A 27,641-nucleotide genomic window follows, 5' to 3' on the forward strand; every position below is an offset into this window, starting at 1 on the left:
AGCCAGTGAGGTGCAGGGTAAGAATCCTGCTCACCTTGGGCAGATGCTCAGCTATAGATGAGTCCTTACCTGCAACAGAAAGTTGGTTTGAGAATGATTTTGATTACAATTCAAGGCCCTGAGTATGTCCATGAATTCAGACTCCATACACATTCTCACACAGACCTTCATTATCCCAAATCTCTGGGATGCCCACCAGTGTGTATGACAGAACTGGGTTTAGTTGGCAGCTTCCCTTGTACCAAAATAAAGCACAAGAGATGAATCACCCTATTTGGAACCCAGAGCAGGACCTTCAGTCTCATGCCCAGCATGATGGCACCAAATAAAGTGAACACCAGGACCCAAGGGCTGAGACGCTAGGGAAATGTATGTGGAGGTAATGCAGCTCCGGTGATAGATGGCTGAGGGCTTGGAAAAAGAAACCAGAAGATGTGGGCAGTGGAGAAATGCACTCTTAGATGCCCCTTCCCATCAGGCTGGTTCCCTTTATGTCAATGCTCCTTTCCCTAGGATGGACTCAGTAGGTCCTTGATGGCTGGTTACGCCCACCCTGGGGGCCATATGCTCTCTAATAGGGGACATTAACCCACAGTGAGGGCATTCCATGAAGTCTTGCTGTGGGAATCCTGGAGCTGTCATGGCACAGGCGGCACTGCCACCTGTTGGCCGTGGTTAGGAGTGCAGTCACCTACATCTGAATTGGCTACAGCAGTATGAGGGACTTCAGAGACTGAGGCAGATAGGACTTGGCTATGTGGGCCTCTGAGCATATCTGGTCAGGTCCCACCCTAACCCAGAGCTTTTCTAGCCATCTCCTTCACTGCCTGCTAAACTCAAAAGCCCAACCCTGTCACCAACTCCCTTCACCACAGTAAGCTCCTTCAAGTATTTACTGAATGTCTATGTTCCAAGGAGCTCCTCAGAAACCCTATACAGGGTCACAATGAGTCGGGAACCAACTCGATGTCAATTAACAGCAAGGAGCCCCAGTGGCACAATGGATTAAGCATCGGACTGTTCACAAGCCCAGCAGCTGCTCTGCAGGAGAAAATGAGGCTGGCTGCTCCCATAAAAATTTACAGTCTCAGAAACTATTCTGTAGGGTTACTACAAGTTGCAGTCAACTTGTTTTTTGCTTTGTTAACTATGTTCCAGCTGTGTGCAGCAGTAACTTGTAGAATGACAGATGATACGGAGCTATAAGGCTGAAGCCACTCCTCCCTCCTACCTTCAGGGTATCCAGGTGAGTCTCCCCCAAGGAGATGGAGTTTGTTTCAGCCAAACGGTCCCTTAACCTGGGCTGGTCTATAGGGGTTCATGAGTTCAACTGCCCCGGCTCCTGTCACAGCACTGCTGCCTTCCTGCTCTCCTCTCCATCTGCCCAATATGCACACAGTTTGCAACTTTCTGGACACAGTGACTTCCTAGCAAAGATAGATGGACTGGGGCAGGCCCCTCACTGCTACAACCTCAGCTTCTCACCTGGATTCTACCTCAGACTCCCTGGCTATGACATCAGAGAAGTCTCTCAGCTACCACAAGACCCATAGGAATGCCTGGCCTTTCTGGAGCCTTGAAGCACAGATCAAATGCAGCCACTACTCCTAGCCTGACCTTACACTCTGAAACCACCCACAAAACTCACCTTTCATTCAAAGAATCAAAAATCACCTTAGACTCCCTGTCAACCCTCCCCACTTTGATAGCCCTTACTGGCCTAACTCCACAGCGACCAGCAGCCTGACTTGCTCATGTTGAAATGCAACCAATGGCAAGGTTCTCACAGACCTGCCCAGGTATTTCACCCCTTTAGGATCCTGGGGTAGGTAGGCAAACCACCAGGACAGAGGCCCATTGGAATGTCCTACTTGGGGGACCACACAGTCCCAGTGGACCAGAGGGTCATGAAGCAGAAGAGGGCCCCACGTTGTTGGCTGTGGGCCACTGTCAGGCATTTATTTCTGGAGTAGAGGGGAGGTGTGGGCAGGACCTCAGCAGTGCATGCAGCTGCGCATGAAGTTGACACAGAGACTTGTGTAGTATGTCGGATAGTCACGAAGATGGCTGACATGTGCAGATGACACAAAGTCCACAGAGCGCACCAGGACCTGGTGTGCCTGGCGGGCCTCCACCATGCGTTCCACGTCCCTGGCCAGGACCACCTCATCAGCCCTTGAGTAGAGATAGAGCTCAGGCCAGCGAGAGGCTGAGTCCTGGAGCCTGTCATAGAAGTGGGTGTGGAAAAGGGCAGTGAGTGGAGCGAGCAAGATGTGGAACAGGACTGCCACCAGGGCGAAGGCCGCTAGGAGCAGCAGGCGCAGCACGGCAGGCCGATGCTCCAGGATGGCCGCCAGGGCCCGCAGAGCCCCCACCAAGTTGCTATCACCAGGACCACTGTCGAAGATGGTGCCCACCACACGCAGGTGGCAGAAGCGTCGATGGGTAAGCAGGAGCTCCAGCATGTAGCGGTACAGCATGACCCCGGCATTGCTGAAGACATGGAAGAGCAGAGGCTCCTTTTCAATCTCGTAATCAAAGAGTAGCTCAAGCAGCTTCTGGGCCAAAACACGAAGTGAAGGGATGCCCAGGGACTCGGAGAAGAAGACCATGTGCCATGGGGCTGTGTATCGGATCACGATGCAGCCCTGGAGAGAGGAGAGAGGCCTGGTCGGTCCTTATGAGCTAAGGTCACAAAGCCCACAGTGCTCCAGGCCCTACTCCAGCCTGGCTACAGCCACCACTCAGATACAGGTGCCTCCCAGGAAAGGAAGGCAACAGCCAAGGCCTGTTTTGAGAACATCATCTCAACCTGGGAAGCTATTTGTGGCCTGAAGCCCAGAGCATGCCCACCAAAAGAAGTCTCCTTACTCTGGTTCGCTCTCTGTCACCTCCACCAGAGGGCCTAGGGAGTCTCTCCAGACTTCCAACCTCATCTGCCCAACACTTACACATAGAAGACACCTCTGCTTGGCTAACCCTTCTGCAGTGACTCTGCTCTGTACTTTCCCTACAAGTAGATACAGGTCCCAACTCTGAACACCGGCAGTCACTTTGGAGCCAGACCCGCATCACAACTGTGACTGGTCAGTTACAGAGTCCACACTCTGGCTCAGGAGCCTAACAGCCAAGTCTGTCTGGTTCCAAGGCCTGACATCACTCCTCCCACTTGCCCTGAAATTCCAACCATAGTACATGCTGTTGCTCTTCAAACTCTAAAATTTGGGCCCAAACTCTTCCAGACTTCTGCACCCTAAAGGCTCCCCATTCAGGTCCCCTTTTAACCTGTCAGAAAGGGAGCCAAAGTCACCCTGGTGAGTGCTTTCATTTATTGGTTCCAGAGACAAAGGGCTGTTTGTCAGGGGAGTCTGAGTTGGGCAAAGCCACTATACATCACCTTTCAGAATCTCAATTTCCCCATCAGTAAATTGGGGTAACACTCATGGTTTGGGTGAAAATTAAATGAAAATTTGATTTCAAATGCCCCAAACAGCACTTAACACAAAAGAAATTCCCAGCCAATAGCAGCAGTAATGAGCGGCAGAAGTAGAAATTGCCCTGGAGTATGGAGTATCTAAGCATCATTCCGGGGACATCCCTTCGGGTGGCCGAGGCCACCTAGCCCTGAACTCTGGGCAGTGTCACAAAGTGCTATGGGATAGGGGAGGCCATAAAGCACCATTCCTGGAAGGATGAGCGATGTCTTCTCACACTCCCCCTCCAGCGTACACACAGCATGGCCCACACACGCACAATACATTGCACACAGCACTCCTGGAATTAAACAAAAGCCGCCCACCTCACGTGACACAGGTGCAGACACATACAGTACCTACCACCCATGAGCACACACCTGCACCATCCATGAGGGCACAGAAACACACACACTCACGAGCACACGAAGCACTGGCAGGTACACACTTGTATGTTGCATGAACCTGAGGTCTGTGACGTGTTCACATAGCTTCACATACAAACATGCAGCCACTTCCTGAGTTTATCAGAATTACACAGTATTACCGAGCTTACATATCTGCAGCAATGCCTGTCAGTATGTGGACACATGATACTTCCTCAGTGCACAGATCCACTGGCCTTCGCCAAGTGTACAAATACACCTCCTACCACCAGAGCACACACACAGTCCTCCCTGTGAGTGTGGACAGTGAGCCCTCCCAGGAGCAATCACATACAGAGCTGCTTGTTGGCACACAACAACCCAGCAGTTCCTGTGAACGTGCCATCTATGAGGGCATGGACAGCCCTCCTCTGCACACACAGGACCTAGCACTCCCCATGAATGGGCAAGCATGCAACAAGCTTCCCTACATCTCATGGGATTGGGCATCTCTGCTGCCACCTCCCCAGTACAGTACAGTCAGCTACTCCTGGAAGTCCCTGTGTCAAGGGCCCCGCTTTTGATGCACATCAGATCCCAGTCTCTTTCCCAAACCCCTAAGCCAACCACCTCTCCATCTCTGGACAAGGTCCTCCATTCCCTACTCTCCTGTAGAGTCCTGCTCTAACAAGTCTCACCAAAAAGTTCAGCCTTTACACTATGCTCTCTTACAACTACATGCCTCCCTGTCTTCCTAGACAAACTTCCGGAAGTAATTTTGACACTCACACTCTCCACTTCATCCCCTGCTCGACTCCTGGCATTGCTCTAACCAAGGTCAGTCACACTCTCCCTACCAGTCAAATCTAACCAATGCCTCTCAGTGCCCTTCTTCCTTGCCTTCCAGCAGCATTCAGGGTCACACTGGCCTTGAAATGGTCTGTGGTAACCCACTGTAAGCCAGGCTCTTGAATGACCCAGTATCAGGAAGAAAGGCTGACTGCTTCCCTGCAGATTCAATCTTGAGAATCCCTGTTCTGTAAGGTCACAAAGAGTCAGAATAGACTCAGTGGCAGCGGGTTTGGTTTCCTTAAGGAACGAAATAACTAGAGGCAACGTGTGGTCTGGATTGGATCTTGGTGTGTGGTCATATCAGCTGTTAAAGACACTTTGGGGACAAGTACAAATTTGTGTATAGACAGGAAGCCTGATGAAATGACAATGTATTAAGCTGGGAAAATGGAAATCATGGTCTGAAAAAAGCACAATACAAAATACAGAGAGAGAAAAAGAGCTGAAAGGATATATTTGTTGTTAAGTGCCGTCAAGTTGGTTCCGATTCATAGCGACCCTGTACAGGGTTTCTGAAGAGCAGCTGGTGAGCATGAACTGCCAATCCTGCGGTTCAAACCAACCTTGGGATCCAGCGCATTAACCCACAGCGCCACACCAGGACTCTGAAAGGATATATTGTTGTTAATTGTGGTTAAGTGCCGTCGTGTGGGTTCTGACTCATAACAATCCTTTACAGGGTTTTCGAGGGTTTGAACTGCCCACCCTGTGGTTCGCAGTCCAGTGCTGATCCACAGCACCTTCTCAGGCATAAATAAAGGGAGTCCCTAAGTCATGCACTATGAAACTTTTATTTTCTTTTAAATAATAAAGCATTTGGAGTTTTGACTTACAGTATTTTTCTGCACAGCCATTCTACATGGAGGACAGTCCTCTCCAAGTCTAATCCTCCTGCAGTCCTGAAACCCTTGAGTCCCCTGCCGTCCCTGAGATCTGACTCCGTCACCTTCTCCTTTGGGTCTTCTGCTCTGATAATATCTTCACTCTCTCCCTCCAAAATGGCCCATTTCTCAAAGACTCTCTCTCTGTGAAGTCTGTCACGCTCTCCTGGGTTTCTGGTCTATCTTTGTACATCTCCTTTTATCAGTGGGACCCCTCTTTATCCTCCACTCTTCTCCTTCCTCTCCACTCTCTCTGGTGAATCGCCTCTACCCCACAGCCTTAGGCTTTTCTTCTTGTGCTCTCTATCACAAACAACCTCTCTCAGAACTGCCCCAGTCAGAGCCTGGCATTATCTTGGACCCCTTCCCCTACCCCTCAGTCCCACACCCAATCTCTCCCTCCTCAGTCCATCAACTTCCCTTGGCTTGTACCACCAGTCCTAAGGTCCCAGCCACATTCCGTACTGGGCCACAGCAACCCCTCCTAACTCACTTCCCTCCTTCAGGTCATGGCCCTTCTGATCCTCGGCCCACTCTGCATGGAGGGGCTCTCGAAAGCATAGACCTAAAACCACATCCCTGCTTAATCCCAAAACCCCTAACCTCATCTCTTAACCCTTGCCTTTTCTCTCATTCTCTGTTCTAGCCACACACAACTACTGCTAGTCCTCTGTCCCGCCTCACGGATCTTAGTCTGATGAAGAGATCAGACAAACAAGCCCAGCTCAGTGGGTGGAAGTCAGGATAGCTGAAACCATCTGCAGAATAAGGCAGCCTGGAAAAGGTGACAGCAGAGGTTTTGTTGGTTGGAGGGAGGCTTCACATTCAGAATGTTTTCCTCACAACCCCACTTCCACTGCAGGTCCATTACACACCTCAGATAAAGTGCGGGCATGGGTCAGTGGCACGAGGGAGACTGAGGGGGTTAGGGTGACGGCACTGCCAGGCATCACCTGGCTTTCTCCCAGATGACTCCCACTCCTCCTCAGTCCAAGGCTGTGTCTGCACTGGTGGCCACTAGAAACTGCTTTGGAAAGATCTGGGCTGAGGAGGGAAGGGCCAAATCAGAAAACAAAGATCTGAAAAGAGCACCAAGCCCTCCTCAGCAGCCCCTCCAATGACCACCACTTTTACATCCAAGTCTTGATAGAGCTAGAGGCGAAGCATGAACACCTCAAGCCTGGGTCACCTGAACTGGAGAATGTGGAAGGTGTCAGGATGGACCTTAAAAACAGAAACTCACCTGGTCAGAGGAGAAAATCCCAGCACACCCAGCCCAGGCTCCTGCTGTCCAGAGAAGCATCACCCAGGGCCTCTATAACAAGGGAGCAGAGCAAGGCTGGGCTGCCCACCAAAGGTGCAGGGCAGAAGGAAGGGAAGCAGGTCAGAGGGCTGAAGGAGCCAGGCCAGAACTGGCAGCAAACATGGGGTATGGTTCATTGTCTTTCCCATAGGTTGATCTTGGTACCATTCCCAGACCTGTCACATGGGTGGTCAGCCTTGGCTGCATGAGAGCAAATGACAGCCAAAATCTCAGTTCCCCTCTGAGCAGCCACAGGTGACAAGGTACTCGCATACCTATAGTACTCACCCTCTTATGGTATATGGCGCTGTACTTGGCAAGGTTCTTGTCCGTGCAGCCACCCCAGCCCAAGAGAATCACCACAGGCTGTCGAGTCCCCGCCTCCTTCCTCCCTCCCTCTGGACTGCTCTCTGAAACACAAGAGGCGGGCTGTCAACAATTAAACTGGAGTAGGGGTCACTGGCCAATCCAGAGTCAGCACCATACCACTCCCCACAGGCAGAGAACTAGCCCAGTGCCAGGCCCAGGCATCCTATCCTGCCAATCCCTGTACCCCAGGTTCCCACAGGGCTCCTTCTCTGTCGTGCCCCACTGGCTTTCTGCAGACCTCTCAGAAGGCACTCGGAGGTGACTGGGAAAACCCACATGAGGGCACCTTTAGTGGCTCAAAAATATAACCCAGGTGAGAAGTGAATTACCTCCATGCAATCCCCCCTTCTAATCTAGGGATCTAATCTAGGAATTCTGGTGTGGTGCTGAGGTTAATGCGCTGGACTGCAAAGTCAGCTTGAACCACAGGGTCGATGGTTCAAGCTTACCAGCCACTCCTTGGAAACCCTATACAGGGTCACTAAGAGTAAGGACTGACTTGACAGCACTCAACAACAACAATCTAGAGGTCAGCAAACTATCACCCATGGGCCAAAATCGAACCAACTGTCAGTTTCTATAAGGCCTGCAAGCTATGGTTTTGCATTTTACGATGTTTTTTAAAAGTCAAAAGAAGAGTAATATTTTGTGATACGTGAACATTGTATTAGATTCAGATGTGAGTGTTCAGAAGTAAAATTTTACTGGAACACAGCCATGCTCATTTAGTTCCATACTGTCTATGGCTACTTTCACATTAAAGCAACAGGGTGGAAGAGAAAGGTTGGCAGATGACAGACAGGAGGAGCAGAAGACACAAGGAAGAGTGCAAGAGTTAAAGGGAACAGAGGTAAATTCTGTTATACATACAACCCTGGAATAACAGTGATGTATGGGTACATACATGGATAGATACACAAGCTGAACAGAGGGAAAGTGGAAGTACATCCACAAATAAATAAAGGTTTGACAGAGGATATCTGTACATGGGTATTTACCTTTGCTACAAACATACCCATGAATGTAGTGGAGAAGGTTGTTGTTGTTAACTGCTGTTGAGTCAGTTCTGACCCATAGCAACCCGGTATAGGGTTCCTGACAGGTGGTTGGTGGGTTGCAACCTCTGACCTTGTGGTTGGCAGTCCAGTGCTTATCCTAAAGAGCCACACCAGGTTTCCAGGGTCAAGATTATGAAAAGTTCTTAGGCATTATCAAACACCTTGAGGGAATGAGTTGCTGGAATCTTGGAGGACACCATGGTCAATTGGCATAACATAGACCACAAAGGTAATGTTCTAACTCCTACTTTGGTTAACAGAGACTGGGATCTTAAAAGCTCATGAGTGGCTATCTAAGGTGCAACTACTGGTTTCTCCCTATCCAGAATAAGGAAGAGTGATGAAAATTTAAGACCTTGGAAACAACTAGTCTAATAGACTAAGGGACCATGTGAATATCAGTCTCCGTGACCCTAAGACCAGAACAGCTATAGGGTGCCTGGCTATCACTAACAACTGCTCTGAAATGGATCACATTAGAAGGTCCTGGATAAGAGTGGGAGAAAATGTGGAACAAAACTCAAAATTATAAAAAAAGGCCAGGCTTACTGGTCAGATAGAGACTAGTAGAACCCCAAGACTATGGCCCTTGGCCAACCTTCAGGTCTGGAACTGATGTCACCCCAGTGGCTGGCTCAATTTTCAGCAAAACAATAGAGAGGAATATATGGGGGGCAATACTAGTGAGGTATACCATAGAACGGTCACCCATTTGAGATCAAAAGGTCAGCATTTGCCTCAGGACAAAATCCAGAAGGGCTGGAAAAGAGGCGGTATGAGAACAGAAAGAAACAAAGGACATGAAATGAGTGATGTTCTATCACAGGACTGCAATCACTGAGATGAAACCAAGTGTCAGATTTGTTCAATGTAAAACTAATGATCTGCTCTGTAATTCAATCAATATACAATAATTTTTTTAAAAAAGGCAGAATTGGGTGCTGGTAATGGAGACTGTATCATTTGCTAAGTCTAAATATGATGTCAAAAGGTATTGCCACATCATAGAAAGCTTTATTAAACAAAAATATATAAAAACGTAAAGTTATTGTTTCTCAGCATATCCTCAGGGTGGTATTTCCATCTCTCTAAGCCCTCCCCAAAGAATTCTGCACTCTTAGATTTATACTATGTCAAAATGGCATTGTTGGCATCCTCAAGAGACTCAAATCATATTCCTTGAATCATATTCCTTTGAAACGCTGAATTTGTGGAATAAAAACAAGCCTGAAAGGGCAAGAGCAGGGATGTAAGACAGATGGGATAAGGTTTCCCAACAAAATTCTCATAGGACAGCCCTTCCTAGCCTCAAATAATAAGCAGGTACATTGTTGTGAAGGAAAAATCTTTTCTAGCCTTTGTGTCACCAATGAATACAGTGTTTAATTTTCTTAAAACTTCTTCATAATACCCCCGTGATCATCCTGTGTCTTTGGAGAAAATCTATCAAGATTACCCTTGGAAGAACCAAAACACAGTTGCCATAACCTTCTGAGCTGCCTTGAATTCCAGTGGTCCAGGTGATTCCCTTGGAAGTTACTGTTTTGATTGGACCTTTTTTTTTGAAGGCACCCTAATGAGATTCAGACCAGTATATTGCTGAGAGAACTTGTCTATAGTCATTCACTGATCACAGATAACATGTTTAAACACATCTTGTCTGGAATAAACCATTATATATATTAACTGGAACATTAGTAGCATTGGTTTACCCTTGTATATAATGGTCATTTACAGAAAAAGTTGCCAACTCTGTTCTAATTTCATGAGTATATGGAAGAGGTTTTACAAGGTGAAATAGCACAGAGTAAGCAGGGGGTGGGGTAAATGGACTCTGGCCTGTACCAACACACCCACCCTGTTCTATCACAGAATAATGATTGGTTGGTGGTTGGTTACGTGCCATGGAGTCAATTCCAACTCACAGCGGCCCAGTTCCAACTCACGGAGACCCTGCACAGGGTTTCCAAGGCTGTATATCTTTATGGGAGCAGAAAGCCTCATCTTTCTCTGGTGGAACGGCTGGTAGTTTCAAATTGCTGACCTTGAGGTTAGCAGCCCTACTCACAGTGGCTCGTGAGCTTGAACCACCAACCTTGAAGTTCAAACCAACCTTATAGTCCAGTGCATTAACCCACAGTGCCACATCAGGACTCCTTATGCTAATTATTGTCCCTATTTATTGATGGAGTCCTGGTAAGGTGCTATAGGATATGCACTAAAGCCACTCCTCGGAAACCCTATATATATAGGGTGGTTATGAGTCAGAACCAAGCCCAGGGCACTTTACACCCACAGTATAGATGAGTCCTTGGATAGCACAGATAGTTAATACACGCATAGAAGGAATATCTATTTAAGAAAAATCAGTCACTGACAACCCCAAGGAGCACAGTTCTACTCTGACACCTGGGGCCTCCATGAGTCAGATGTGACTTGCTGGGTTTTTCAATACTGAAGTTTAGTACTATTATTGTTGTTGTTGTTAAGTGCCATTGAGTCGGTTCTGACCCATAGCAACCCTGTATAGGGTTTCCAAGGAGCGGCTGGTGAACTTGAACCACTGACCTTGCAGTTCAAACCAACTTTGCAGTCCAGCCCATTAACCTATTATTACAGCCCATTAACCATAGTATTACAGATGAGGAAACAGGCACAGAGAGGTTAAAGGAATTTCCTAAGGTCACACATATAGTGTAGAACTGAGAATCTGACCCCTTCTCCCCACTCCTAAGCTATCTGAACACCTTCTAAGCCACAGGCCCTAGTCTACACTGGCAGTGAATCTCCTTCAGTGAGATGCCAAGAGGCACAATCCCAGGTGCTTCCCCCACGGCTGCTTGTGAAGAGGCCTCCCTGCATCCATGCTGAACAGGCCTCATCTCATTTCCCCTGGGCAGTGAGTGCCCACCTGCTCCAGGGGACTTCTGTGCAGGGACTGTTTGCAGATAGTTAGCTGCCCTCCTGAAAGGGCCATCATGTCCCCCCTTCCAAGGACCAAGCCACTTGGCTATGCATAGCTGCCACCCTGAGATTTATGGATGCCGGTGGTGACCTGGCAACAGTAAATTTCCAGGCTAGTTAAGAGGATGGTAAATATAAATCACTAACCTTTGGACAAAAGGAAGACAACAATTTCCTGTGGAAATTAATGTGATTGAAAAGTTCAATGTTCCTGCTCTCTAGTAGTGGTGACTCTGGCCTTCGGAGATTAACTGCCCGCACCCGCTGGGATCTCAGGCTGGAGCGGAAGCCCCCGATTGCCTCAGTCCCTGGCAGAGGCCTGCGGGTCCTCCCAGCCTCTGCTGAAACAGCATCAGCCTCTGAGGAGGGAGGCAGTTCCACAGCTTTAACCCCAGCTGCTATTAATATTCTCGCCTGCCTTTCTCCATGTGGTGTCCCCAGTCCTCTGCCTGGGCAGCTCTTGTCTTGCACTTGCCTTTCTTCCTAGTAGGGAGGCCTTGTCTTGGCCTCACTGGGGCCCCAGCTCCATCTTGCAACTCTACTGAGAAGCTCCGGTTTAGGCCACCTCATGGGTGGGAATCAACTGGATTTCTGAGACGCTGCCCCGTGGAGACCACCCTTGCCACTGGGCAGCAGCCTGAGCATATACCACCCCATCAGCAGCAGCAGCACCACCACTGAAGTTTTGGGATTTATCACAGATAGAGAGAGGGCAGTCAGAGAGGCCAGCCCCCAACCAGTGATAATTCTTTCCTAACTGTGGGAGGTTCAGACAGCTTTGGTTGGGCCTCACAACTGCCCTCCTCCCACAGCTGGGATTCAGAACTCCATTTTGCTAGAGACTAAAGCTTGCTCCACCACATGTTTTGCTGGCACCCTTGGCTTCACCAATTCAGGTAGGAACGACTCTCTACCTGTTGTAAATCTCCAACAAGAAACTCTCACAGTACTGGCACCCTGGACATGCTGCCTACTCCTAAAACCCAAGCTTCCCATAAAGCTCAGATAGGCTCTTGAGGCATTCCTTCAAGCCACAAGGAGCACTGCCTACGAAGAGCATCTCCCCATCCCCTGACAAAGTCCCCTCCCAGTGCCCTACACAGCATGCCCACTCCTAACTTGGAGCCTGGGTCAGAAGGGTCTCCCCACTGGAACCACCCTGCCCCTTATGATTACCTCTATGAAATCTGTAATGCAGGAGAATCTAAGTTGTCTTGGGAACATAGTAGAAAGTCATGGTGACTGAAAAGAGCTCTCAACGAAAGACACCGCTTGTGTTGAAGCTTGAAGGCTCACAGAAGCCTGCCAGACAGGTGGACAGACAGCAGGGGTAGGGGTAAGGACTATGGAGATGGTTCATTTAGGCAGCCCTGGGAGAAGTGGTGGTCAAGAGAGCTGCCAAGAATGGGACTGGGGTCTGAACTTGCAGAGTCACATTTATCAAACAAACCACTGCCAGCGAGCCGATTCCAACTTACAGCAACATTCCAGGACAGAGTAAGACTGCTCCAGGTTTCCAAGGCGGTAAATCTTCATGGAAACAGATGGGCCTTTCTCCCGAGGACCGGTCGGCTGGTGGATTTGGACCATCAGCAGCTAAACACTTAACCCACTGCACCATCAGGGCCCCTTGAGCCACACTTAAGAGTCAGTGGGGAGCGAATAAAGATTCTGAAATAGGGGAGCAACGCGATCCAGTCTGTACTGATTCATGACCTGCACAGCTATTTGTTTAATGCCTGGTTTCCCCTCTTTGTCTGTCAGCTCCGTGAGGGCAGGAATGTCCCCCACGTGTTTATCAGAGCATCCCCAGTAGCTACGGCTGGCACAGTCAGGAGACAGGTGCCGAGTGAATGAACACATGGCTACAGAGTGAAGGATGGACCCAAGGAGAAAGAGCTGGCATTCTTCTTGTTCCCCATTGCCCTTTCCAGGGTAATAAAAATAACTGTTATAGCTATTGTTATTTATTGCCACATCCAGATCAGAATTCCTGTCTTCTCTTATAAAACCCCTGCTCTTCCCATGCTCAACCCACTGACTATATTTTGCTCCCCCTCGGATGACATCCTCCGACCTTCTAGCTGCTGCCGCTCACCCACTAAAGACTCTGACACCTGGCTCAACTGCCCACCCTACTCCAAAATTTACCATTACCCTGGCCCACCGCACTGGGTATGCAATCAAATCCGCCTTGTTACTAAACCACTACAAACCTCTCTAGCTCCCACATCTCCTTCCAGCTGCTCCTCCTCCCCCTTTGTCCCATCACCAAGAATAATAACAACAGCTAAAAGAGTTAGCAGCAAATAGCAATAAGTGTCTGACACTATTCTAATCACTTATCATTCAATCTTCACAATAACTTCCACTCATTGTCATTCTCATTTTACAGATAAAAAACTTAGGCACAGGAATGTTCAAGATCACAATGACTACATTGTGTGATTTCGAACAAATCTGAAGCTGAAATCCAAACCCAAGTCGTCTGAACACAAGCCTGTAACCACCTCCCCAGCTGGCTTTCATTTCCTCCCCAAACTTCTGCAATCTGGCTCCTAGCCCTACCCCAGCCACCCAGACTACTCTGACCAAAGTCACCTACTAGAAGAATTCTTTGCAGTACTCGTCACACTTGACCTACCTCTCAGCCTTTCACAGTGTAGCTACTCCCTTCTCCAAACCCTGGGACTGGATGCCATGTAGATTCCGTGTGGCGCTGGGGGTTAATGCGCTGGACTGTAAGGTCGGTGGTTCAAGCTCAGCAACTGCTCCTTGGAACCCCTACACGGGGTTGCTATGGGTCGGAACCGAGTCTACAGGACTTCACAATAACATGATGCACTGTGCTGCTCAGGCCACCTCCACTCATTATCTTCCGGCTCCTCTCCCGCCACCTTCCTCTTCCCGGTCTTCTAGGCTCCACACTCAGCCTTCTCATTTTCATTCTATATTGGCTCCTTGAGGAATAAAAACCAAGTCCCCAGTTCTAACCAAATCACCATCACCTCAGCTTCAAACCTGTACACTCGGCTGCCTCCTGCACATCAGCAGAGCCAACCCTAACCTCTTCTATCTGCTTCTCCTCGGGGACTAGCCAATCCAGTCAGAACCACAACATATGCTGCCTTGGTTCTGCAACCACCCTAAGGATTAAGTACTATTACCATGCCCATTTTACAGATAAGAAAACTGAAGCTCAGAAAGGTTGCATCCCTCTCCCCAAAAATACACAGCCAGGGAGCGACAGAGCCAGCATCCACTCTCTGAAGCATGTCTCCCTCCAAGTCCCTGCGCTCCAAGTCCCTGCACGTGCTCCTTACTGCCAGGCCCAAGGGTTGCTGTCGTACCTGCCAGCTCAGTTCACTGTGCACTTCCAGAAAGCTCTCCTTCCTCAATGTGCTCCCTAACCCTAGTTACCCCCCACACCTGGTCACCAGTCAAATGCCTCTCCTCGGTAGCGTCACAGCATCCACCAGCACTATGCCACTATACTTAGGACTCTGCACTGAGGTGCCCATTAGGAGCAGTTCAAAGGCTACAGTGGCACTCAAGGCAAGACGTGGCAAAGGCCTGAGTGAGAACAGTAGGGAGAAGACAAGTTGTAAGGGAGATTCTGAAACGTGTATCAAAAGCTCAAAAGCACACACTCTTTGATCTAATCATTCCGCTTCTAAGGTAAAAAAATGTTTAATCACATGGAAACAGTCTATAATACATTAAGTGGGTCAGAGACCTGAATGTAAATCTGCATGACTTGGATTAAGCAACAGTTTCTTAGATGTGGCACCAAAAGCACAAGCAACTAAAGAAAACAAATTGGACTTCACCAAATTTTCAACTATTCATTTAAAATAAATAATTTTAAAAGGGACATCATGAAGAAAGTGAAGACTATCTACAGAATGGAAGAATATAACTACTTATCATATATATGATAAAGGATTTATGTTCAGGATATATTTAAAAGTCATGCAACTCAGCAATGAAAAGACAATCTAATTTTAAAATAGGCAAAAGAATCGGGATCAAAAGGATGAAAACGCAAAACAGAATTTCAAATTCTCATGGACTCCACACTTTCTGAAGTCAAGGAGAGTGGATGAATCCCTGAAATTATTGCCCTGAAATAATCTTTAAACCTTAAACCAAAAATATTCCCTTAAATTTTAAAACCAAACAGAAGATTAGCTTAACTAGTAAAAACTGTCTGTCTTAAGCATTATGCTCTTTCAAGCAGCAATTACAAAGATCAGACAGGAGCTTTAGAGGGTAGTATTTGTTAATGGGGGGACAAATAACTCAGAAAGAGGGTGTGAATGTTGTACAATTCGAAGAATGTCATCAATGTCACCAAATTATAACTGCAGAAACTGTTGAATTGCTTTATGTTTTGCTATATATAAATATTCTCAACAGCAACAACAACAAAAAACAGGCAAAGGATTTGAATAGACATTTCTCCAAGAATATACAAATGGCCACAAGCACATGAAAAGATGCCTGACATGAACCACAATGAGATACCATTTTACACAGTAGGATAGCAATTACAAGTGTTAGTGAAGATGTGGAGAAACAAGAACCTAGTGGAACCTACCTTCCTAGTGGAAATGTAAAATGGTGTAGCAATTTTTAAAACAATTTGGCAGTTCCCCCATAAATTAAACATAGAGTCACCATATGACCCACCAGTTCCAACAGTGAGAGAACTGAAAAATACATGTATACAGAAACTTGTACATGAATTTCATAGTTTTATTCATCATAGCCCCAAACTGGAAATAATCTATTTACACAACCAGTAAATGGATAATAAAATGTTATATATTCATAAACAGAATGTCCTCTGGCCATAAAAAGGAAGTACTGACACATAGTACAACCTAGACGAACCTTGAAAAGATTATGCTAAGTGAAAGAAGCCAGACAAATATGATTCCATTTAAACGACATGCCTAGAATAGGCAAATCCATGAAGACAGAAAATAGATTAATGGTTGCTAAGAGTTGGGGGTACAGATCCTTTTGGGGATGATGAAAATGTTGTGGAATTATCAGTAATGATTGCATGGGGTCCTGGTATGGCACTGTAGGATAAATACTGGACTCCTAACCACAAAGTCAGCAGTTCAAACCCACCAGCTGCTCCTCAGAAACCCTATACAAGGTTGCTTTGAGTTGGAACGGACTCAACAGCACTTAACAACAACAATAATGGTTGGATAACTCTGTAAATGTACTAAAAATGGCTGAGTTGTATGCTTTAAGGTGAATTTTATGATAGATGAGTCATATCAGCAAAAATGGCATGGCAGAGACATCTGAGCTCACAAGGAGAAAGAAGAATTATTACAGCATCAATTGCCCAACCCAAGGCTGATTCTTATGAAGTAGAGGTCAGACAGACCTCCTCTCACCAAACTTTTTACCAATTTTGACAGCTATCCCTCATAGTTTGTTGCAATGGCCACACAGAACTCAAAGACAATACTCACGATTATGAGTTTATTAGGCAAGTAACAGGTTACAGTTTCGGATCAAAAATGACTCAGATTATAGTTCTTCAGTCAGGAGAGCTGCTTCTCAGCTGTGCCCTCAGGCAAGCCTCTCGGATCCTCAGCCTCTGCCCTGCTCAGGCAAATTTTACATACCCCACTCTACCAAGAAGCCTCCTGCCCAAAGAAGCTCAACGTAGCAGGTGGAGAAGCTGGCTTTGTCAAGTGCGCAGAGGCGCCCGTCACTCTGGAGCAAGTCTCCTGCCTGAAGGCACTCCATTTTCTTGCTCCAGAGCCTAATTTGCATTATCCCACACAGTCAGTTGGTGGGAGTTACAGAAATTATGACTAGAAGGGCCGTGCTAAGTAATTCACTGCACCACAATCTGTTGTGGTTGTTAAGTGTCTTCAAGTCAATTCGACTCGCAGTGACCCCATTCAGGGTCTCTGAGGCTGCAAATCTGTGCAGAAACAGAAAGCCTCATCTTTCTCCCATGGTGCAGCTGGTGGGCTTGAACCACTTACCTTGTGATTCACAGTCCAGTGCTTATCCTACAGAACCACTGTGCTTCCCATCTCAAGAATGCTATTATTTAAAATAATACACTAAGTGAAAAAACAAGTTGCAAAACAGTATGTACAAGAGAATATATACTTTTTATCTAAACACACACACACACACATATATGTTATGCATAGACAAAAGACACCAGAATATTAGTAGCTATTATCTCTGGGAAGGGGACAATTTATTTTTATTTTACCCATTTTATACAATGGATCAGTATTACTTTTGTAGATTTGGAAAGTTACTTTAAAAAATGCCGTTGTTGTTGTTGTTAAGTGCTGTCAAGTGGATTCCAACCCATAGTGACCCTGTATAGGGTTTCCAAGGAGCAGCTGTTGAGCTTGAACCACCGACCTTGCAGTTCAAACGACTTTGCAGTCTAATGCATTAGCCCACAGCGCCACACCAAATAGGGTGATGCAATTGATGTCACTGAATTGTATGTGTAAAAATGATAAAATCTGAAAATGTGTTGTATTATTTTGACAACAATAAAACACTCATAATAGGGAGTGGTCAACAGAGTCAAAGGCAGTTGAGCAGTCTAAGAGGCCGTGGCTGTCCGGTGCAGAAGGACTCTTCAACTGATACTCTCTGGGTACTACTGGCCATACCGCAAAGCAATTTAATCTCACACTTTCCCTGTCCTCGAGAAGTTCTCAGAAAACAACACTGACACTAATAATACAACAAGAATTACAGATACGTATATTGTACAACAGTTCAAGTCATAAAGCTGAAGCGTAAATTAGATTGTGCATATCCCAGGGGCACATGGGGAAGACAAAGGGAAGGCTGACAGGCAAGGATGGGTCTGTGATATAATATGTGCTTTTTCATTTGCAGAATCAAAAGACCAAGAACTTATTTTCTTTTTAAAAAATTCAAAGAACAAAAAGATCTTTAATCTCCCACTATCTCCAGAACAGTCTCACAGTTCTTATATTTCAACTAAATTATTTTTTTTTTTAATTTACATTTATTTATTTCCTTTTTGAAAGAACAGTAAAGAAAAACAGCATAGTCTCTCTAAGAGTACATGATGTATAAAATCATATCTGGGTTCAAATCTCTAGCACGTTTGGAAAAAAAAACCAAAAATCTCCAGGTCTGCCACTTAATAGTCATGAAAACAGACCTTGGGCAAATTCTCTTAGTTTCAATTTCCTTATCTGTGAAATAGATAAGTCCTGGTCCTGGTGTGGGGCTGTGGGCTAATGCGTCAGACTGCAAAGTCATTTGAACTGCACTGTCGGTGGTTCAAGCTCACCAGCTGCTCCTTGGAAACCCTATACGGGGTCACTATGGGTCGGAACCGACTTGTCAGCACTTAACAACAACAACATTCTGTGAAATGGGGGTAATAATGCAAAGAATGAAATAAAATAATGACTATTTAGAGGGACTAATAGAGGACTTAGCATGGTATCTGGCACAAAATAAGAGTTCAATAAATCAAAGTTATTATTATCACAAGCAATACATATTCACTGTAGAAGCAGCACAAAATGCATATCTAATAAAATTGGAACCATACTGTTTTGTAATCTGCTTTCTTCCGTTTAGCAATATATTGTGAACATCTTTCCCTGTCAGTTTACTTATTTCTATACCATCATTTGTAGTGGCTGCAGAGCAGCTGTAGCATGTTTCATAATTTATGGTGACTAATCTCCCATTATTGAACATGACGTTGTTTCAAATCTTTGCTGTAACGAAGATACTTTAATAGACACCCATTTTTTTTTTATGTCTACCCTTAACTATTTCCTTAAAACAGAATTGTATTTAGGCACCACTACATGTGTAGGTCAAAAAATATTGCTACATGGATTCCGTTCTTATATGCACAGGTTTATTCCAAACAAAGTCTATTTAAACTTATCTCTATAATGTGTGGATGGTGGGCTGCAGACAGATTCTCTCAGGAATACATTAGTCATAGTCTCATTGTTGTTAAGTGCCATCAAGTCAATTCTGACCCATAGCAACCCTGTAAGGGTTTCCAAGGAGCGGCTGGTGAGCTTGAACAACCAACCTTGCAGTTCAAACAGCTTTGCAGTCTGACACATTAACCCACAGCGCCACACCAGGACTCCACAGTCTCATTGGTGGTTGGTGGTTATGTGCTGTGGCATCACTTCTGACTCATAGAGACCCTGTACAGGGTTTCTGAAGCTATAAATCTTTATGGGAGCAGAAAGCCTCATCTTTCTCTCACGGAACAGCTAGTAGTTTCAACCTGCTGACCTTAAGGTTCGCAGCCCGATTTGTAACCACTACGCTACCAGAGCTCCTATAGTCTCCTTGCTGTTGTTGTTAAGTGCCATTGAGTTGGTTCCGACCCATAGCGACCCTGGATCATCTCATTAGGGTGTGCTAAAAACAACAAAAAACAATATAGATAGATAGATATAGATATACTTTGCATGGCATGAAAAGAAATTTATTTTTTTCGAACTGGAGCTATTATCAATCAGTATTTTAGCAAAATTCAAGTGAACATCTTCCCAAATCATTAAAGCTTTACAACTAGTTTATGGGAATTCTATCAGATATAGCATTTCAAAGGGCAGCTTAAAAAGACAAAGTCAAGTATTATAATGAAATGTGCAAAGACCTAGAGTTAGGGGGGAAAAAAACAAAACATTTCTCAAGCTGAAAGAGTTGAAGAAAAAAATTCCAATCTCAATACTGAATACTTGAAATACTGAAGGATTCTATGGGCAAAATATTTAATGATGCAGAAAGTATCAAAAGATAAATTCCTTTTATCTTTGGTACAGAGAGTCCCTGTACCAAAAAGAAATGGTCAATGTTCAACCATTTCAAGAGCCAATGTTATTGAAGAAAGAAGTCCAATATGCACTGAAGATACTGGCAAAAAAAAAAAAAAAGCTCCAAAAACTGATAGAATATAAACTGAAATCTTTCAACAAACTGATGCAGCACTGGAGGCACTCACTCATGTATGCCAAGAAATCTGGAGTAGAAGAGATCCATATTTGTGCCCATTCCAAAGAGAGGTGACCCAACAGAACGCAGAAATCATAGGACAATATCATTATCACATGCAAGTAAAATTTTACTGACAATTCAAAGTTTCCTGCAACAGTACATTGATAGGGAACTGCCAGAGATTCAAGCCGGATTCAGACCAGAATGTGGAACAAGGGATATCATTGCTGATGTCAAATGGATCTTCAGTGAAAGTAGAGTATACCAGAAAGATGGTTACCTGTGCTTTATAGACTATGCAAGGCTTTCAATTGTGTGGCTCATGACAAGCTATAGACAACATTGCAGAGAATGAATATCCCAGAATATTTAATTGTGCTCATGAGGAGCCTGTACATAGACCAAGAGGCAGTAGTTCTAACAGAACAAGGGAACACGGAATGGTTTAAAATTAGAAAAGGTATGCGCCAGGGTTGTATTCTTTCAGCAAACTTATATTCAATCTGTACACTCAGAAAATAATCCAAAAAACTTGATTATATGAAGAAGAGCATGGCATTAGGATTGGAGGAAGACTCATTAACAACCTGGGATATTCAACTGACATAACCTTGCTTGCAAACAAATCTGTGTTGGAAGAAGTACAACCGGAATGCTCCTTAAAAGCCAGTATGGTGAGACTTCGTCTTTCATACTTTAGACATTATCATGAGGGACCAGTCCCTGGTGAAAAAGTAGAAGAACCCCAAAGAGATGTATAGGCACAGTGGCAGCAGCAACGGGCTCAAGCTTAAAAACAATTGTGAGGGTGCACAGGACAGGACAGTGCTTCGTTTTGTAATGCATAAGTCGGTACCAATTCAATAACACCTAACAACAGTAACAACAACCCCAGAAATAACAAGTTTTAGATGGATCAAGTGTTTTAAGGAGGTTGGCAATGAATTCAAGACAGAGAGATCAGCTCAGAAGGTTATGGCGAATATTTTTTGAGATTCCCAAGGGATAGTCTTGATAAATTTTCTCAAAGGACGATCACAGAATATTATTAGGAAAAAGTTGTAAAAGAACTGAGAATTGTAGTGGTGAGAAAAAGTCCAGGAAAGTTGAGTCAAGGAATTTTTCTCCATCACAACATTGCATTTGCTTATTCTATGAGGGTAGCAAGGACTATCCTAAGAGAATTTCATTAGGAAACCTTACACCATTCACCCTACAGCCTTGATCTTGCCCCTTCAGACTTCTTTTTGTTCCTCAAATTCAAAAAAATTTTAAAAGAATGAAATCTGAGTTCCTCAAAGATGCCAAAACTGCCATTTTGACACGGTATAAATCAAAAAGTGTAGAATTCTTCAGGGAAGAGTTGTTGTTGTTATCGCTAAGTGCTGTCGAGTTGGTTCCGACCCATAGCGACCCTGTATAGGGTTTCCAAGTAGTGCCTGGTAACCTTGAACTCCCGACCTTATGGTTCAAACGGACTTTGCAGTCCAGCACATTAACCCACAGCACCAAAGCAGGACTCCCAGGAAAGGGTTAGAGAGATGGAAACACCATCTTGAGAACTATATAGTCCTAGATGAAGGATGTGTCAAGAAACAATAGCTTTGCATTTTAACATTTTTGTTAAATAGTACTTTTTGACACACCCTTTTATCTAATGACAACTGAAACTCTTGCATGCACAAGTTTCGGTATGAGGCTCCCGAGTTGAAATCTAAAGTAATTCTGGGCTAAATACATCACCTTCCTATTCATAAGGTGGTTTTGAGAATTCATACAATAATGAAAGGAGGGCCTGGTGGGCCTAGTATGTGGATAGGACATGGTCAGCAGTGTAAACACCACAAAGACTCAGAGAAAAGGAGGCCTGAGAAGGGCCGACCAGAACTGGATCTCAAATCCTGAACCTAGCACCAAGCCTGGTACTGAGTAGACACTTAGAAAAGGTGTGTTGATGGGTAAAAGAACCATGGTATAAAAATAAATAAAAATCTTCTACTGAAATGTTACCAATTAAAAACACTTGACTCTTCCCTAGGCTTTTGAGGACTCTGGCTTAACAGTTCTTCAGGTTTTCATCTTAGTCCTCACTCCCGATGGACACCACAACTTCCTGCCAGGCCGGGCTCCCTAAGGCCACTCTGCCTCCTCTCTTTGTTGTTATTGTTAAGTTGTTGTCAAGTCAGTTCCGAATCATAGCTACCCTATATAGCGTTTCTGAGGAACAGCTGGTGTGTTTGAACTGCGGACCTTGTAGTTCACAGTCCACTGCTGATCCTACAGTGCCACACCAGCCTCCTCAAGAGCCCTGACTTCTGCATTTTCTGCTGCTCACCATTTATCTGTCAGCCTTCCCAAAGTTTCAGGCCCCACTCAGGCCTGAACAGGAAGGCTCCCAAACCACTGGGGCCCAGAAGAAGTCCAGCCCATTCAGGACTGTTTTCAGGTACAGTGAAAGCTTCCCCAGAGTTAAGAGAATGTCCACACTTCTTTGACCTCAGTCAGTGCCTAGCAATAGAGCAGGCTCACCCTAAAGTCTGAGGAGCAAAAACCAGTCACTTCTCTTCTCTATGATCCCCTTAAGACGTTCTTTTCATTCTAAGAGCAAGCCCCTTGTTCCAGTCCCACAGTCCCATCTCTATTAATTCTTTGAATTACTTTAAAAAATGTTTACTAGACATGAGCACAATATGGTGCCTTTAAGAAGGCTTGCCAGGAAGCTGCAGAGGGACTTGAGGCGGGACTTGGATGACCATTCTCTGGCCAGAAGGGGCAGGGCCATTTCGGGCCCACAGTGCTGTCATGTGATTCCACTGAGCTGAGCAGATGAACTAGGCCCATCATCCCTGCCAAACCCCAGAAAGAGTGAGCAAACCCCTCAAAAGCACTACACCAACAGGGTAATATCGAATTGCCTGTGTCCCCTTCCCTCTAGAAAAGGACCTTCATACAGGGAATGAGAACAGAGTTGGAAACTGGGAGTCTGGGGACAGGCTTCAGGAAAGGCCAAAACAGACTACCCTCCACATGCCATGCACAGCTATAGGTACTGGCTGGTGGAATCCCCAACAGGAGGATCCTGGGCCGTGGTCAGCCCCACAAAGCCCAGTGGAATCCCCAACAGGAGGATCCTGAGCCGTGGTCAGCCCCACAAAGCCCAGAAGTTTGAATGACCTCAGCAACTAAGTGACATGCCAGCAGCAGCTGCTCGCTTCTCTGTCAACTTACAGCTTCACTCTGGGAGTCTACATTTTCAAATATGGGAGAAATGCAGTTGCGAAAGCTAGATAGTGAATAAGGAAGACCATAGGAGAATTGATGCTTTTGAGTTACGATGTTAGAGGAGAATACTGAAAGTGCTATGGGCTGCCAAAAGAACCAACAGATCTGTGTTGGAAGAAGTACAGCCAGAGTGCTCCTTAGAGGCCAGGATGGTCAAACTTCGTCTCTCATACTTCAGACATATTGTCAGGAGGGACCAGTTGCTGGAGAAGGATATCATGTTTGGTAAGGTAGAAGGTCAGAGAAAAATAGGAAGACCCCCCAGTGAGATGGTTTCTAGTAAACCTGGTGTGGTACTATAGGATCAGCACTGGACTGCAAACAACAGGTCAGCAGTTCAAACCCACTAGCAGCTCCTTGGAACCCCTATATAGGGTCACTATGAGTCAGGACCTACTCCATGGCATGCAACAAAAAAGAATTTTTTTGAAGAGGAGCCCTGGTGGCACAGTGGCTAAAGTACTCAGCTGCTAACAGAAAGGTTGACAGTTCAAACTCACCAACTGCTCTGTGGGACAAAGATGTGTCAATGTACTCCATCCAGTAAAGACTTAAGAGTCTTGGAAACTCTATGGGGCAGTTCTACTTGATCCTATAGGGTTGCTAATGAGTAAGAATCGACTTGATGGCAGTGGGTGTTTTGGAGTTTCAATCCACTGAGGAAATTTCCTGCAAATGACTTCTTTAAAGTATTAAGTATTTTAAGTATTAAAAAGCAAAGATGTCACTCTGATGACTAAGTGAATCTGAACAAACCATGGTATTTTCAACAGCTTCAAAATGCAAGCAAAAGTCGGACAAGGAAAATCAAAGCATTGCCATAACTGAATTTGGGATTGCGGTATATTGAATATACACCATGAACTAGAAGAACAAACAACTGCCAGAATGTCCCTTAGATATGAGGATGGCGAGACTTTGACTTGCTTCCTTTGGACATGTCATTAGAAAGAACCAATCATAAGAGAAGGGCATCATGTATGGTAGTGTTGTTGTTAAGTGCCATCGAGTCATTTCTGACTCACAGCCAGTCCAAGAAGCCAAACCCAAGAAGCAGCTCGTGGGTTTGAACCACCAACATTATGGTGAGCAGTCCAGTGCTGATCCTACAGCACCACACCAGGACTCCATGCATGGTTGTTGTTGTTAAGTGCCTTGGAATAGGTTCAGATTCATAGTCATGATGTATAGGGTTTCTGAGGAGTGGCTGGTGGATTTGAATTGCCCATATTGCAGTTAGCAGTCCAGAGCTTATCCTATAATGCCATACCAGGATTTCATGTTGGCTAGGGGTCAACAAAAACATGAGAAACCCTCCATGAAATGGATTTTCACAATACAGCTGCAACAATGGCTCAAACATCTCAACGATTGTGAAGGGGTGGTATTCTACTCTTTCACATAAGGTTGCCATGAGTGGGGGCCACCACTACAACAACCAACAATTTTGTGGGATTCCCATACGTCTTTCTTTAATATGGCTGTGGGGCAAAAATAATGCTAATCTAAATGCCAATTACCGAACTCACATAAGGCATTGTGCTAGGTACTTTACACAAAATAATATTAGTTGTGTACCCAGAAACCCCCTGAGCGTGGTTATTATTATTATTATGGTGCAATTAAAGGTCCTGAAGTTAGGAGCGGGTAGTTTACTATAAGTAAAGGTCATCTAGCTACTAAAGGGAGGAGTCAAGATTTGAACCGACCTCTACCTGACTGTTGGGACTTTTCAGTTAATCGCTGCCAAGGAGTGGAGGATGGGAGGAGAGAGGGCTAAGGGACTGGATCCGAGGCTTCTGTGAGGGCAATCATGAAGACCCCGCGCCTTAGGGAAAATAACTGGTGGGACCCCTCCAAACACAACCACAAAGCCTAAGATAAGCTACAAAGTGGGAAGTCCAACCCCTAGGCAATGGAATCACGAAGGACCCTGAGAACCCTACACTAAAAGGGCAGAAAACTAACCCAATCGAGCGGCTGACGCTACAAAAAGGGTGGAAATTGGAAAAATAGAGCGCTCTGGGGGGGCGGGGCTTTCAAAGGGGCGTGGTCCAAGGAGTCGCGCGGACTCTAGAACCCAGAGACCCTCTAAGGGGGCGGACCATGAAATGGCAGGGCCGCCAAGGGGCGGGGCCGTAGCTGCGTCCGCGACGCACAGGCTCGTAGGTCACCTCCCCAGGACTGGACCCAGTCCACGTTCCATACCCCGGCTCCGGCATGGCTTATCCGGGATCTCGATGGTGTAGTCCAGCTCAGCTGAGGCCATGGTGAAAGCGCCGGCCCTACGGACCTCCTGCCGGAACTCCAGTCGCTCGCCCGCGCCTCACCCGGGCACCACCCCAGGAGTCGCCCAATTGCTGCCCACCTCCTCCGGCACCGCCCAATCCGTGAGCTGCGCTCTGTGACCTCCCGCCTTAGCAACCACCGAGTCTCAGAGCTTCTCGCGGCACGCGGCTAACTCTGCCCTAGCAGCCATGCCCCGCCCCACTCTAACTCCCTGGCCCGCAGCCATTGGCTGATTCGCTTGACTTGGATCAGGTATTGGTCAGTCAGGACGCCGGTCACGTAGAGCCCCCACCCTACGGTGTAGGCAAGAGGGGCTGAAGAAGAGTTAGTGTATTCTGGCAATGGGGAGTCTCTCGACGGAGTCGTGATATATCCTACAGGTGGGCTGTAGTGCCATTTGCTCTAGCCATATTTACCATCCTACTCAAAGCCGCAGTTCCAAGGGTTGGAGGTAGAAAAACGTCCAAAACGGCTTAGAAGGCGCGTGCTACCTCACCCTCCACCCAGAATTATGTAGGCATATTTTGCCTGGAACGGGGAGAGAGGGCGACCCAAAGAATGAGGAGACTGTAGCGTTTGGCCTGTTAATAGGGGTGGGGGAGAAAATAATTGTTTTCATTGGGAACACCAAAAAGCTACTGAGTATAACTTGTATTTATGAACATATTTAACCAATATTTACTGAGCACCTATCACGGTCCCGACTTCTAGTGACCCTGTATAGGGTTTCTGAGGAACAGCTGGTGAGTTTGAACCGCCGACATTGCGGTTCAAACCGACCCTGCAGTCTAGCGCATTAACCCACAGCGCCACACCTAAGTAATATTTCTTGGGTTTGAAGTGAAATAGTAAGATTTTGGCCTGGTTTCTGTAAGTCTTAACTGGAGCAGGAGAAATATGCCTGAGCCAATTCTGTGTCAAAGATAAAGACAAAGACTAGGCCCTAAGGATTTTACAACTGAGGAGAAGAGGTATTCATGGTAGCATGGATGACTTTTAGGCTAGACTGTGAAAGACTTGTAGAGATTTGAAGCGAAAAGAACTTGCAGGAGCTCAAAGAGGGGGAAATGAAGAATGAGTGCCAGACAATGCATGAGGCGGTTTCTGACCAGAGGAGAGACTAGTATGAGAGCAATCTTGGAAGAATAATTAGGTCCAGATCTGGGAGGGTCTTTAATGCCAGGCTCAACTTTGGACTTGTGTATAGTAGATCTTGTTAAGTGCCTTTGAGTCAGTTCCAACTCAGAGATGCTGTGTATTGTTTCCAAGACTGTAACTCTTTGTGGGAGCAGATAACTTCAACTATCCCCCACAGAACTGCTGGTGGGCTTTAACAGTCAACCTTGGGATTCATAGTCCAGTCCGTGTCCATAGTACAGAGTCACCGTGCTCCGTAATAGATCTTACCCCTGGTAAAATTTTGCAGTGCATTTTACACCTATGAGGAGTCTAAGGGCTTAAGATTATCTTGGAAGTTATAGGAAGTCATTGCAGGGTTTTAATCAGAAGAGTAAGGTTCTTATTTGTGTTTTAGAAAGAATCAGTGCAGAGAATGGATTGGGAAAAGGAAGATCAGTTAGGAAATTGTTGCAGTCATGGAAAAGGATTTGGCCTAAGGCTTGGAGAAGGAGCCCTGGTGGCACAGTAGTCAAACATTTGACAGGTGACCAAAAGGTTGGTGGTTCCAACCCACCAGCTGCTTCACAGGAGAAAGATGTGGCAGTTTTTATCCATAAAGCCTTAGAAACCCTCTAAGACAGTTCCACTCTGTATTTTTTTTT

At 45.9% G+C, this 27,641-nt stretch overlaps 1 protein-coding gene across 1 annotated transcript; it reads right to left on the minus strand.

Annotated features, from left to right (window-relative positions):
* Positions 1–1,950: 1,950 nt before the first annotated feature.
* On the minus strand, positions 1,951–25,840 carry TMEM53 (transmembrane protein 53). The gene is given in 4 exon segments (XM_006839688.1): positions 1,951–1,988; positions 1,991–2,648; positions 7,163–7,284; positions 25,780–25,840. Coding segments are annotated over 4 exon segments (879 nt in total).
* Positions 25,841–27,641: the final 1,801 nt, after the last annotated feature.

The sequence above is a fragment of the Chrysochloris asiatica genome, unplaced genomic scaffold (assembly GCF_000296735.1).
Source record: "Chrysochloris asiatica unplaced genomic scaffold, ChrAsi1.0 scaffold00026, whole genome shotgun sequence".
In the NCBI taxonomy this organism is placed as follows: Eukaryota; Metazoa; Chordata; class Mammalia; order Afrosoricida; family Chrysochloridae; genus Chrysochloris; species Chrysochloris asiatica.